This window comes from Corylus avellana, chromosome ca5 (assembly GCF_901000735.1).
Source record: "Corylus avellana chromosome ca5, CavTom2PMs-1.0".
Lineage (NCBI taxonomy): Eukaryota > Viridiplantae > Streptophyta > Magnoliopsida > Fagales > Betulaceae > Corylus > Corylus avellana.
In genome coordinates this window covers 12,899,187-12,912,058 of record NC_081545.1, presented here as the reverse complement: position 1 = coordinate 12,912,058, position 12,872 = coordinate 12,899,187, and the positions used below count along the sequence as shown (strand labels likewise).

Below are 12,872 nucleotides of genomic sequence, written 5' to 3'. Positions count from 1 at the left end.
AACGTGTTTGGTGGGTCGACCCGTCGGGTCTTAATCGGGTAGACCCAATTAAGACCCGAAGCCGATAAACCCAAACCTAATACTTGCTAACTTTGTGTCGTGTTCGTATCGAGTTCCCAGGTCCTACCCGATTAAGACCTGAACCCGATAAGCCCAAACCTAATACTTGCTAACTTCATGTCGCATGTCAAATTCACTGGACGTGTCAAAATTGCCTACCATAGATACAAGTTGAACATTTAAATCAAATTTTCAGCAAAAAGAAAATAAAATCAGTAGGGATATCATGCATTTTCTCCTTTCTCTCTCTCTTTGGCCACGCCCACGCGCGTTGCTTTGATTGAGGCTCAACATTCAAACAAAATGTCCTCTCTGCAGTCTGCACAGTGACAGTGACACAACAATGGCTGGGCGTCCTCCAAAGTTCTTCACATGCATTTCCAATGAAACAAACAAACAACCCCACCCACCTGCTGCATTTCTCTCTTTCTTTCTCTAAACAAGCTACAACTCCTGCTTTTCTTTTGCTCAAGTTGAAGGAAACCATTTTGCAAATCCCTCACGATGTCGATGTCGATGTCGATCTGGCAGTGGCTCCCAAAAGAGATTATCACCGAAATCCTCTCATGGCTGCCGGTGAAGTCGCTCATCAGATTCAGGTGTGTTTCAAAGGCATGGTGCTCTCTAATCTCCACCTCCCGCTTCATCGCGACCCACCTTAATCACTCTCTTTCCAACTCCCAATACCAGACCTCCATTTTCGCCTGCCATAACTACACCTTTCATACCCTCCTGCTGTATCCATCATATCAAGAAATAGAACAGAAGGGTGATTTCTTTGCAAACCCATCAGATCTTATAGAATTGCATGACCCATTTAACCATAAATATTCCTTACACTTGGTTGGTTCATCTAACGGCCTGCTATGTCTTGCCAATATGACTTTCAATAACGAAAGTGGGTTATGTGTTCTCTGGAACCCTTCTATTCAAAAAGCCATCTCCCTTCCCAAGCCTAATCTTGGATCGTTACAACAAACTTTTGGCTTTGGGTATGAGCCCTTGACCGATGATTACAAATTGGTGAGACTCATGAATCCCCATGATTGCAAAACTGTTCCACCTCTGTTTGAGATTTATACGCTTCGAACTGGCATATGGCGCTTTATTACGGCCCCCGATTCTCGCTACACGATGAAGTATTGGTCCTCATCGGTTTTAGTGTGTGGGGCACTCCACTGGTCCACACACACTCCACGGCATCAAGGTGCCTTTTGCAATGTGATCATGTCGTTTAATATGAAGGATGAGGCCTTTGGTGAAGTGGGTATGCCTAAGAGCTTACAAGGGTTAGAAGGCTTGGACGTTACTGTGGCGCTAATTGATGGGTTGCTTGCACTTGTCCCTTGTACCGGATTTGGCATCGAGGCGTCTCATGCCGTGTGGGTGATGAAAGAGTATGGAGTAGTGGAATCTTGGACAAAGCTGTATGATGTTCGCATTGAGGGATTTCAGAGGGTGATAGGGTTTCCAAAGAGTGATGAAGTTCTGGTGCACGATGCTGACAGGTTCTTTTCTTGCGGACCTAGTAGCCGAGGATATTTGGAAGATCTTCCCCTTTGTGGCCTAGAGCATATTTATTTGGATGCTTATGTGGAGAGCCTTATTCTACTGAATGTAGCGGACCTAGTTCCGGGGAGACAGGGGAATTCGTCTGGTGGTAGTTAGGGAATTGGTCTGGAGGCAGTTAGCTCGCAAAGAAATGCAGGTAAAGGTAAGGTAGTTGATGCTAGTTACGATTACTGAATTAGTGTGCTTAATATAGGATTATGAATCATATTACAATTTCCCATTTCAATATCGTTATACCATATTTCCATTTTGCGTACCGCTTTATAAATCCCATGCAAAATGCTAATCAATTTGCTGGTCCAAATTGACTGGTTTACTATAATTTCCCCATTCAGATCGCTTACAATTTCCAGTTTTTCACATAGGTCAGGAAATTATGCACTATGCTTAGAAAGCATGCCTCTTCATCTTTGGTGCGTTCAATAGATTGAAGTCCGTGTAGAAAATTTGTTGAACAACTGTGTGAATCATTCCTTTTAGATTGAAAAGCTTGCTATTAGAGCTTAGGAGAGAGGACTCTGATACCCTTTCTATAGCCATATGGATGGCGTCTATCCCTACTGCACTACCATTGTCCTATTTATCATTGTTGAAATGCCAAAGTGAGAAACCATTTGGGATGACTATTCTAACATGATATTAAAGGTAACAACATGCCACTTATAAAAAAAAGTTATAGGTAAGGACCTGCTATGTTTCCAACAGAAACAGACAACATGTAAATAATTGAGGATTTACAAATGAATTGCTTATGACATAATCTGTCAGCAAAGTAGGATGACTAATCCATGAGCGAAGAATTCATGCACTCAACCAGCAAATATCTTGTAGTTATATCAATCCAAAAGTTAAATCAGGTTGATAAGAGTATGCGAATGCCACTAGGGAAAAACAATACGGAATGGATATGTGTTTTGTGTTGCTTTTAATTTTTGTTTACGACATAAATAACCTATAGTGTTTTGTTTAGAATTCTTTGAATAATGTAACTTTGATTTTGCTGTTCTGGTTGGTTCTTTTCCTAGTTTGGTTGATGCCCATCTGCTGAAAAGTATTCTGAATCAATCCTGTTATGGTTCCCATTCACTAGTATTCTTGATTCTTTACTAAGATACGAAGTCAAAGTAATTACATATATTATTGATTAGTTGTGCTTTGGATTGGCTGTGTAAAGCACAACTAATTCAAATGATTGGAACTGCAAAAGAGAGAGGCCATATTTGAATGGTAAGGCAAACTTGAGTATGAATATTGGTTGGCTTTGTTCTAGGATACTTCAGTAAGATGTTTATTATTTCTGATGTGGGATAATATGGGATATTATTTGGGTCCTTCAATCTCTTCATATTTACCATTGTGTGAGTCAGGTTGTGAATAGAGCATAGTGTTAACATGTTATTATTGGTGGCTAGTTACGGAGGATAATGAAAAATTGTTATCAAACAAAGCCCTCAGTTTGAATCTACAGTTGTCCCTTTTCATATTACATTTCAGTCAAATTAACCTCTTCCAAAAGATTATCACAAAAGTGAGGCACTTGGAATTTTCTAGACACAAAAGTTTGCTATTAAAAGTGTTCAATATCGGTCTGGGGCTCTTTGTACAACCTCTATCAATCCATGAATCAGTTCTTAAGAATAACACAGAGATGAGAGAAGAGTATATATACCATCTTCTTTGACATGGCTGTTTAGAGAGGTCACTCAAAATGTTCTTATTTAACCCTAATTGTCTCCCATGTCAAAGGCTCAGAGTCCAATCAAGGTTGTAGTCAGGATGAGGTTCCAATGAGGTGGTAAGATGTGAATTGCACACATCGCATTCCACTCTTAAAGTAGTCCTTTTGTTGAGTTTCAATGTTTTTGTGAATTATAAACCTGAGTCAAAATTTTTAATGCGTATATTTTGTGTGAAGAGTCATCTCCTTTGGCTAGTTTTTTAAAGTTTGTGAAGGAATTCTCATTAGTTTTTGTCTATTTTGCAGAAATGAATTGAGGGAAAAGAAGATTTGGTGAAATTGTTTTACACCACCTTGGATGGAGTCGGTCGATGAAGTACAAAGAAGAAATCTCTGTTTTGTTTTCTTGGATTGCTTTGTTGTTTTTGTTGCTTTACTTTCTTGCAAGATTGGAAAGAGTAAAAAGGGTACTACAAGGAAGAATTCTAAAAGGTTTTCAGTGTTGGCTTTCTTTGCACTTTCAAAATAGAAGGTATCTAATGCTCTAAGTTGTTTGCTCTGATGGTACTTCAGTTTTTCCTCCTTTATGAGATGATTATAACATGCAACTGTGATAAAATACTAGAAATCATAACATATTTTTCCATTAGCAAAAGCAGCGATCCTGTTGTAGGTGTACTTTGAAAAGATCCAAAGTCTAATTCTCCCATTTTAACATAGTTAAGTGTTAAAATATCTTGTACTCTAGTTGGTTTTCATCTTTGAGTGACTGGAGAATGTCTCAGATAATGGTAATGATGCTCCATTATGTTTGATTAGAGTTCTTCTGGATGGCATCTATGACATTATGGGAGTCACATTCCAAAATGATATTTTCTGTTCTTAGGAATTGGCTTATGACTTGAGATAGTAAGGATAGCTGTCTTTACTTTTACCAATTATGCAAAACATTACCCCCTAATGTCTATTGCTACATCAAAGATGAACTTGTAGAAATTTACTGTTTAGATATACCCTTTTGAGCAACAGGCTGAAATATGCTCCTTGTAGACCCTACGAGTTTGATTTGCCTGATAATACCTTATGTTTGTTTTTGGCCATATCCATACAAAAAGAAAAAAGGAGTCAGCATCCAGAGTATTAACATTAAGTTTAGAATTTGGATTATGATGAGTTTAATCCATTCCATTAAGAATGTGAATATTAAGAGGCCATGGGGAAAGATGCCAAGTGACTCCAGTGAGGTGGCATTCTAGGAAAACATTGTTCAAAAGTTTCTAGAGCTAAGTTATAGAAAGGGGCCAAAGGGCAGAGGAAGGCTAGGGCTGTCACTAGGGCTTAGGAAATTTGTTTTGATAGGCAAAATATGCCAAACAGCTTTGCCAGCTATATTTGGGTAAAAATTGACCTAATTTTGTTGTCATCTTTGGGTAATCAAATCATTGACCTAATTAATTGAAGTCTTGATTCATGTTTAGGCCTATGGCAATTCAAGGATCATTTCCAAATGCCATTCAATGGTAGCTGTTTATTGAGCAGTTCGATAATATTGCCAAATTTGATAAATAATCTCTTGCTCCTCTTAAGAGACATATTAAACCAACTTTAATTTCACATTGACAGTGTGGTGAGATCTCTCAATTACAAAGCACTATTTTGGGTTAATAAAATTTGATATACTCAAGAAATTATAATGAATAAAAAAAAAACTAATGAAAGTGAAATATTTTTTGAATTAAAAATTATTCTCAACAATTTATTATTAAACTATGAAAAACATATAATAAAAATACTAAATTTCACCCTAGCTCTAAGTAAAAAAATAGCCTCTCCTAATTATGAAAATAAATCAGATGATCAAAGTGTCAAATATTAAAACAAGAAACAAAATAAAAAATAGAAGGCATGGATGAGACAAAGTGTCCTAGCATTGTTCGTTTCTTTGGCCCCAGTATACTGATTTCCATTCTGCAGGTTTAGGATCTCACACGCTCTGCTGTGGCTTGCAGGTCTACGGCGTCTCTGTTTTGTTTGTTTTCATCCTCTTTTAGTTGTTGACTTTCACGTCATGGGCATTTTCTGCAGGGCTTGTCATCTTTCTTCTTGCTGCAAAAAACAGGGAACCGATTAAAGCCTTCAGGTTTCTTTGCTCAGTAGACAAATTAAGGCCTTCTCTTTGCTAAACATTCTATCAACTTATGCAAAAAGTAATTTTTAAGATCAAGTTTAGTGATTAAACAAAATTTTACAATTAAATATTGCTGGCAAACGCAATGCCGTTAATTAAAGGGTGTCAACCCAGTTCGATTTTTCGGTTTTTGGCCAAAACCAAAAACCGGAACCAGGATACTCCGGTTCTTGGTTTTGGGCGACCGGAATCGGGAACCGGGTCCCGGTTACCGGCCGGTTCCGGTTTGTACCCGGTTTTTTAAGAATTTTTTTTTTTTTTGTTGCTTATTTTTGGTATTGAGCCTAAAATAAGCCTATTTGTTTAATACTATTGGCCCATTTTTTAAAAAATCTGTTAGTCTTTTTGTCCAAATTAACTCGGTTTTGTTGTGACTGTTCCAAATAATTAAAAAAAAAAAAAAACTAAGAAAGTCCAAAAATCCTAAAAAATCAATGTTTTTGCCTATATGAGCCTTAGAAATAAAAAATCAATTTTTTTAAAATGCCCTAAAAATCATTTTAAATTAGTTACATAAAGAAAACATTAAAACAATAAAAACAAGTATTTAAACAAACCAACATGCACAAGAAATAACCCCTTACTACAACAATTCAAAACCCAAAAAGAAAAAATAAAATAAGTATTTAAATAATCTACCAACCAAAAAAAATATCCCTTACAATAAAAATAGTTCATAAATATAAATATATAAATAGTTCCTAAAAGTTTTTAATATATATATAAGAGGTACCCCACTTCCCGGTAACCCGGTAATAACCGGGTACCGGAACTGAGGTACATGGTTTTTGGTTTTTTTCAACCGGAACCAGTACTGAGTTCCCGGTTTTCTAGTTTCCCAATTTTTCGATTCCGGTTCCAGTTTTCGAATAATTTTTGACACCCTTAGTTGATTGTAAATACAAGTTGAACATTTATATTTTTGAGTTTGATTGAAATTTTGATTCCAATAATATGTTACAAGAGAGATTAGGTATACAATATATTTTTGAATCATAAAAAGTCAAAAAAAAAAAGTGTTTGATATACTCAAAAAATTATAATGAATAAAAAAAAAAAAGGAAAATACATTTTACCCACCTTGAAGTTTGAACTATCCACCCATTTGCACTTTGACCTCAAATGTTTAGAAAGTGACACTTGACTTCCCAAACTTCCAAATTGTTGCAATTCGACCATTTTAATTTTTTTTTTTTTAAAAAAAAATGGCCACATTCCAAGTTTTTTTTTAAAAAAATTAAAAATGAAGAATGATGGAATTGCAACAATTTGAAAGTTTGGGGGTCAAGTGTCACTTTTTAAATATTGGAGGTCAAAGTACAAATGTGTGGATAATTCATGGGGTCAAATGTATTTTTTCAAAAAAAAAAAACTAATGAAAGTGAAATATTTTTAGAATTAAAAATTATTCTCAACATTTTATTATTAATCTATGAAAAACATATAACAAAAATACTAGATTTCTCCCAAGTTATGAGTAAAAAAATGGCCTCTCCTAATAATGAAAATAAATCAGATGATCAAAGTGTCAAATATTAACACAAGAAATAAAATAAAAAATAGAAGGCGTGGATGAGACAAAAGTGTCCTTGCATTTTCAGGATCTCATGCCTCTACCGTGGCTTGCAGGTGTACGGCTTCTCTGTTTTGTTTGTTTTCATCCTCTTTCACGTCATGGGCATTTTCTGAAGGGCTTGTCTTCTTTCTTCTTGCTGCAAAAAACAGGGAAGCCATTAAAGCCTTCACGTTTCTTTGCTCAGTAGACAAATTAAGACCTTTCTCTTTGCTAAACATTCTATCAACTTATGCAAAAAGTAATCAAGTTTAGTGATTAAACAGAATTTTACAATTAAATATTGCTGGCAAACGCAATGCCGTTGATTGTAAAATCAAATTTTCAGCCAAAAAAAAAAAAAAATGAAATCAAAATTTAAAGGGAAAAATATAATTTAGCCCTCTAAACTACCCGTTATTTTTATTTTAATTTTTTAATATTTAAAAAGTGATAAGGCAACCTCACAAATTACCAATCAGTTACATTTTAGCCACTCCGTTAATTATTACCGTCAAATAAGATGAAAAACTCAATATTACACCGTTTTAGAAAGGTTAAGTTACTAAAATGTCCTTTTAAGAAAAAAAATCAAATTAAAAAAAAAAAAAAAGGCTCATAAAATGATGCGGTTTTTGTTGAAATAGAAATTCCATACACTTACCAAAACGGCGAGGATTTGGTAAGTGTTAACTGTTAATAAGGACACGCATCTCACCCACGAAAAAACCTAAGCCATCTTCTTCTTCACTTCGTCTTCACGCAGCAGGAACCTGAAGCTATAAATACACTAGAGTCGGAGTCCAATCGAACTCTCAACACAGTTATTCAACGTTCTTCTTTTGAATTCCCAGAGAAAAAGAAAAAAATCTCATTCAAACTCTCTGACCGCCAGTACTTCTAAGCTTTCCTTTCAAGATCTTTCTCTCTCTCTCACTCTCTCTCTTTTCTGAGATTATTAACCCAAAACTTCTTCTTCTTTGAACCTTCTCTGTTTTTGTTCTTCACTGATCCACGCAATTCTTTGGATTACTCTATCTTTTTCATCTTATCTCTGTTTTCTCTTGGCCCATTTCCCATTTTCCGTTTTCTGAACACTTCTGTGCTAATTTTCACCATCTTCCGGGAAAACAAGGACCAATTTTTAGTGTCCATGTTTCCCACACATTGTTTTCCTACCAATTTTCCAGGAAAACAACACTGGAAAATCTGCCATAACTATGGATGCAATCCAGGACCAGAACCTTCCCTTCACATTCAACGACTGTGCCGATATCAGACACTCCTTATCGCAGCTCTTACTAACAGGGGGCACCAATACCTTGGACTCAAGATTTACTCCAAGATTTACTTCTTGGAGTTCTTTCGTTTGCTGAAATCTGACGGCGTGACGAACTGATATCTTGAAAGAAACAATTTGCATGTGAAGTGGGTTCCTGACGAAAAAGACGAAGTGAGAAACAGTAAGGGTAGAAGTCTGATATGGTTGTCGTGCAAGGGATTTTTTTTAAGCAAAACGACAACCTTTAGTGGGCTTTTTTTTTTAATTTGATTTGATTTGGATTTTTTTTTTCAAGAAAAAAGGCATTTTAGTAACTTAATTTCAACAAAAACGACATCGTTTTACATTTTTCATTCATTTTGATGGTAATGATTAACGGACTGGCCCAATTGTAATTGATTAGTAGTTTGGAGTCTACTTTTTGAACATCAATTAGTTAAAATGAAAATGACTGATAGTTTAGAGGGTTAAATTATATTTTTTCCAAATTCAAATAAAAAACTATCCTACGCCAGTAGGAATTCATTTGAATTTTGATGGTTAAGAGAACGAGTAATGATCTACGCTACGCGGCGTGCGTGAACAGTAACGCACGCCGCGTACGTGGCTGCTGACGTGGCACATGCCACGTCGTAGCCTCTGGTTTAAAAAAAAAAAAAAAATATCAAAACAGAGGCACGGCTTCGACAGCATTTCCCCCCACCCCAAAAAATTTCCACTGCTCCTCTTTCCTCTTCCCAAACCCTAGAGACTGCTCCTCCGCTTCCCTCGCACAGGTCTCTCTCTCTCTCTCTCTGAGCATGTAAAAGCTTGAATTCATTCTTTCAATGGTATACTTGAAGGAAGGCACAAGCTTGAGTCACTTTTTGGAGTTTTTTTTGGCTGGTTTAGAGAATTATCCTTTAACCTTTGTGTGCTATATTTTTGCATTTTTTGTTCGGGTTTCAGGTGATTGAAAGGGTCTACAGGCAGACGTTTCTTCAGATTCTTCTACATCAATGGCTCCTAAAGGTATTGGATTCGATCTCTGTTTCTACTTTGGTCTCATTGTTTTCTTTTTCTTTCTGCTTCTTCTGTTTCTCGGTTGTTTTTCTTATACTGTTTGTTTGGTTGCGGAGAAAACTGAGTAGAACAAGAAGACGATACCATAAATCTTGTGTGTATTGAGTTCCACTGAGCCAATTGACTATCTAGGGTGGCTTCTTTTAAAATAGAACAAAGCTCGTTGTGTTTTCTTGAAATTGTTGGGGTTAAGTGTTTATGATATTATTGTAGTGCTGGCATACTGTCGTTTTCGTGATATCTCTATGCTAGCTTTTTTGATTTTGTTGTTTTATTTGAATTCAGTTATTTTATTTGTTTTATTTCTGTCCCTATGTGCTATCGAAACTGAGGAGAAAAGAAAGTTGAACGGAATTATTGAAATTATGCCTTTTCCTCAGAAAATGAATGAGGAAATGAGCTTGTCCTAGCCAAAAATTGCATTAGGCTTAGTGTAAAATTACTGTGTTTTGATACTTTTAGATTTATATGTGGAGAAGAACCCTACCTAAAAAAAAAAAGGGACAGCAGTGTTGCTGTGTGTATTGTCATGTTCTAAGGGATTCCTAAGGCAGATATCAGAAGTATGAGGTATGTGGTAATTGAATAAGGTGGAAAGAAAAAAATGGTGTAGTAGTTTCGAGAGAATGGAATGCTTGTTTTGTTGAGGATGGAAGAAAATTAAATGGCAGGTTTGAATTGGCTGTTTTGAAGATCAATTTTTTTTTTTTTTTTTGAGAGAGGGTTGGGCTGCTACCAGTTGATTTATTTTACATTGGTAGACTTTGGATTTAATTAATTTCGGAGATTTGGTTTTCATTTTTCCCATTCTCTTTAATTTTTCTTATGTACTCTAGTATCCTGGCAACACCTTTTTCCACTTTTAGTGAAATTAGTACCTTATCAGAAAAGGAAAAAGAACAAGTGAAGTATTTGGATATCCAACCTAATCCAAAATCATTTACCTTAGTTCAAATATATGCTTAGATATGAACTTGTCTGAAAGTCTGTTTTGTTGATGATATGTTGCAGGTTTTTTGTGGTGTGTTTATGGTTTTGAGGTTAATCTGTTTCCTCTGTAAGGGTGTTGCTACAGATTTTCTATGTTTCTTGTTTTGAGGATAGGGTAAATTCTGGAGGTTTGTTGTGATCTTTTGGAGGCTCTCTTATTTTTAGCTAGTGCTTTTAGTAAATGTTAAAAGATTTTGAGTTTGTAGTTGGCTGATTGTGGTGTATAGTTTTTGTAAGTGTTGGAAATTTGTAATGATGTATAATTTTTGCAAGTTTAAATAATTGGCATGTTTTTGTAAGTTGGAACAATTGGAATGGTATATGGTTTTGGTAAGTTTGAACAGTTGGTAGCAACTTTTGTAATTGTGATTAATGTCCAGAGAAGCAGACAAATTATTGAAGTCATATTCTTTGGACAAATTATTTAAGTCATATTACTTGTGGAAGCACTTTGCTCACGTCTGTTTGATTGGAAATTGAGAAATTTTGTTGCTCATTTTTGTGTTTTTCGTTTTATTTCCAGCCACTGTTTCATTAGTTTTTAATTATCTTCTTCATGTTTTGGCAAATTTTGTTAGTTTTAACAGCTGGGAAGTTCTCATTTTGTGATTCTAGTACTGGGTTTCTGGCGATTTCCCAGCGAGGGCGTTTCAGGAGCCATTGAAGGTGTTAAACATGAATAAAAGCTCGAAACGTTTTCATCTTCTAGATGTATGTCTCTGTGTTTTCTACCCTGTTCTCTTAAAGTACCAATTGGGTTTTTTAAACTTAGAGAGAACCCATTTTGGTTTTTGGGATGTCATATATTTTTGTTGTTGGGTTTGGATGGTCCTGGGGTGGATTTGAAGCAAAGCTGAAAGAATGATAAGCCACGTCATCTTTTTTGTGTGAATTGTTTTTAGTTGGTTGGTGGATGTGTATTTCTGCTTTTCAAAGGCTTTATTCTGGTGGGAGTTTTGTTACTAACAATAAAGGGCGGGGATGCTTTTCTATATCCATTTGATGTGTTCTTTGTTTTCTCCTACGATTTTTAGGAGGATCTTACAATAGGATTTCAGTGACCTGTTGAAAAGTGGTGTAAATGTGTTTGCAGATGAACGGTTTGTAATGTGCTTGTTGATGTTACAGTATTGTACCTCGCAATGGAAAAAAAGAAATGGTTGTGGAAGAGGAAGTCTTCTGACAAAAGCACCGGCGAAACTGAGAGTTCAGGTTCGATATCTTCGCATTCAGAGAGATACTCTGATGATCAGGTATGCAGCTGAATCCTCACTACAACAAAATTTGTGTTACATTTGACTTCTAGGAAGCTTCAAGGCCTTTAACTGATAATGACCACAGAAACCTCTGTATCTCTGCACTCCATTTTTTCTTTTTGTTAGAAACTATTCTTTTCTCTAAATCACTTAAACATTTATGCAATGTTTCAAGTTTCGCTGACATTTCGGGAGTGTGACATTCTGCTTTTGATTTTTACTATTTATGAAAAATTTGTGCATCAACCTTTTACCATGTGAACCTGCTCTACAGATAAACTTTTGAGAATTTTTTTAAAAAAGCTCAACATGGTTCTTTGCTGACTTTCTAACCGTCCAATTGAGTGTCTTCTGATCTCAAAAGGGAAATATGAGTATCTTGCAGTTATAAAAAAGTGTTGGTACTTGGTTGCTTGTCCAACCTCTTTGAAGTCCCCCTCCCATTTCTTTCAGCATAACTAAATTTCCTCTAACATGCATGAGAAGGCCACTCTTTCTCAGGCTGTCCCACTCATTAATTATCTTGAATGAAGAAGTTTATCTTATGTCTAAGACATCAGATTATAGCAAGTTGATTCGCAACTTGTGTTTTCCAATATAGGATAATTTTTCTACATCTTATTTTGATTGTGGTGATTTTATCTTTATTAATTAAATGGTGTAGTAATTGGTTTGGTAGACTTAATTGTTAAACTTGGGGTTAGAATTATATTTTTCAATTTGATTATATTTCTTGCTTATGAAATCTTAAAATTTGATCAGCAATTTCTCATTACAGGTTGATCTTGCCACTGATAAGCCAAATATCGTTCTGTTCAATGTGAACTTCTCTAATGGTCTTCCACAAGATGTGTTCAGAGGAGTTAGGTCCACCAATTTCTTTCCTAAGAAATGGGCAATACATGCACTTGATGTTGGGTTCGGTTTTAACTGTCTACTAGTTTATATGGTTTTCTCTGTGTACAAAAGGGATCATCTTACTATACTGAAGCTAATGTTGAAGTTGACTTGATTTGTAAGTCCAAACATATTAAATGAGAATATGTCTGTAACAGCTCATTTAATCTAAAGATTATTTCTTTTTTCAATCTGTATTAGTTCAGAGCTCTTTCAAACTTGAATATTCAAACACTAGAGAAAGGAAAAATTATCCTCTCCAATTAAAGGGCTTGAGAAGACCCGTGAAAACAAAGAAAATAAAGCATAATCATCATTCATAAAAGTTAAGAGGA

At 35.5% G+C, this 12,872-nt stretch overlaps 2 protein-coding genes across 10 annotated transcripts; both read left to right on the top strand.

Annotated features, from left to right (window-relative positions):
* Window positions 1-404: 404 nt before the first annotated feature.
* LOC132181276 (F-box/kelch-repeat protein At3g06240-like) lies at window positions 405-3,870 on the top strand. 3 transcript variants are annotated; one of them, XR_009440239.1, is made up of 2 exons: window positions 405-1,779; window positions 3,617-3,870. XR_009440239.1 is itself a non-coding variant. In XM_059594417.1 (2 exons), exon 1 carries the CDS (start codon window positions 565-567, stop codon window positions 1,726-1,728), a length of 1,164 nt encoding a protein of 387 aa, XP_059450400.1. In that variant the 5' UTR covers window positions 405-564; the 3' UTR covers window positions 1,729-1,768; window positions 3,617-3,870. The 3 variants fall into 3 exon arrangements, 2 of the variants coding, with proteins under 2 accessions (XP_059450400.1, XP_059450399.1); XM_059594417.1 differs by having other exon boundaries at window positions 405-1,768; XM_059594416.1 differs by having other exon boundaries at window positions 406-1,774.
* A 5,148-nt stretch (window positions 3,871-9,018) lies between these two features.
* On the top strand, window positions 9,019-11,637 carry LOC132180272 (filament-like plant protein; the record flags this gene model as incomplete). 7 transcript variants are annotated; one of them, XM_059593030.1, is given in 4 exon segments in its annotated part: window positions 9,031-9,108; window positions 9,281-9,343; window positions 11,000-11,095; window positions 11,419-11,637. In XM_059593030.1, a coding segment is annotated over 1 exon segment (111 nt), but the record flags the coding sequence as incomplete, so codon positions are not given.
* Window positions 11,638-12,872: the final 1,235 nt, after the last annotated feature.

Excerpts from the sequence above, each read along its gene's own strand:
- LOC132181276 (XM_059594417.1), top strand. The coding sequence starts at position 565 with ATGTCGATGTCGATGTCGATCTGGCAGTGGCTCCCAAAAGAGATTATC.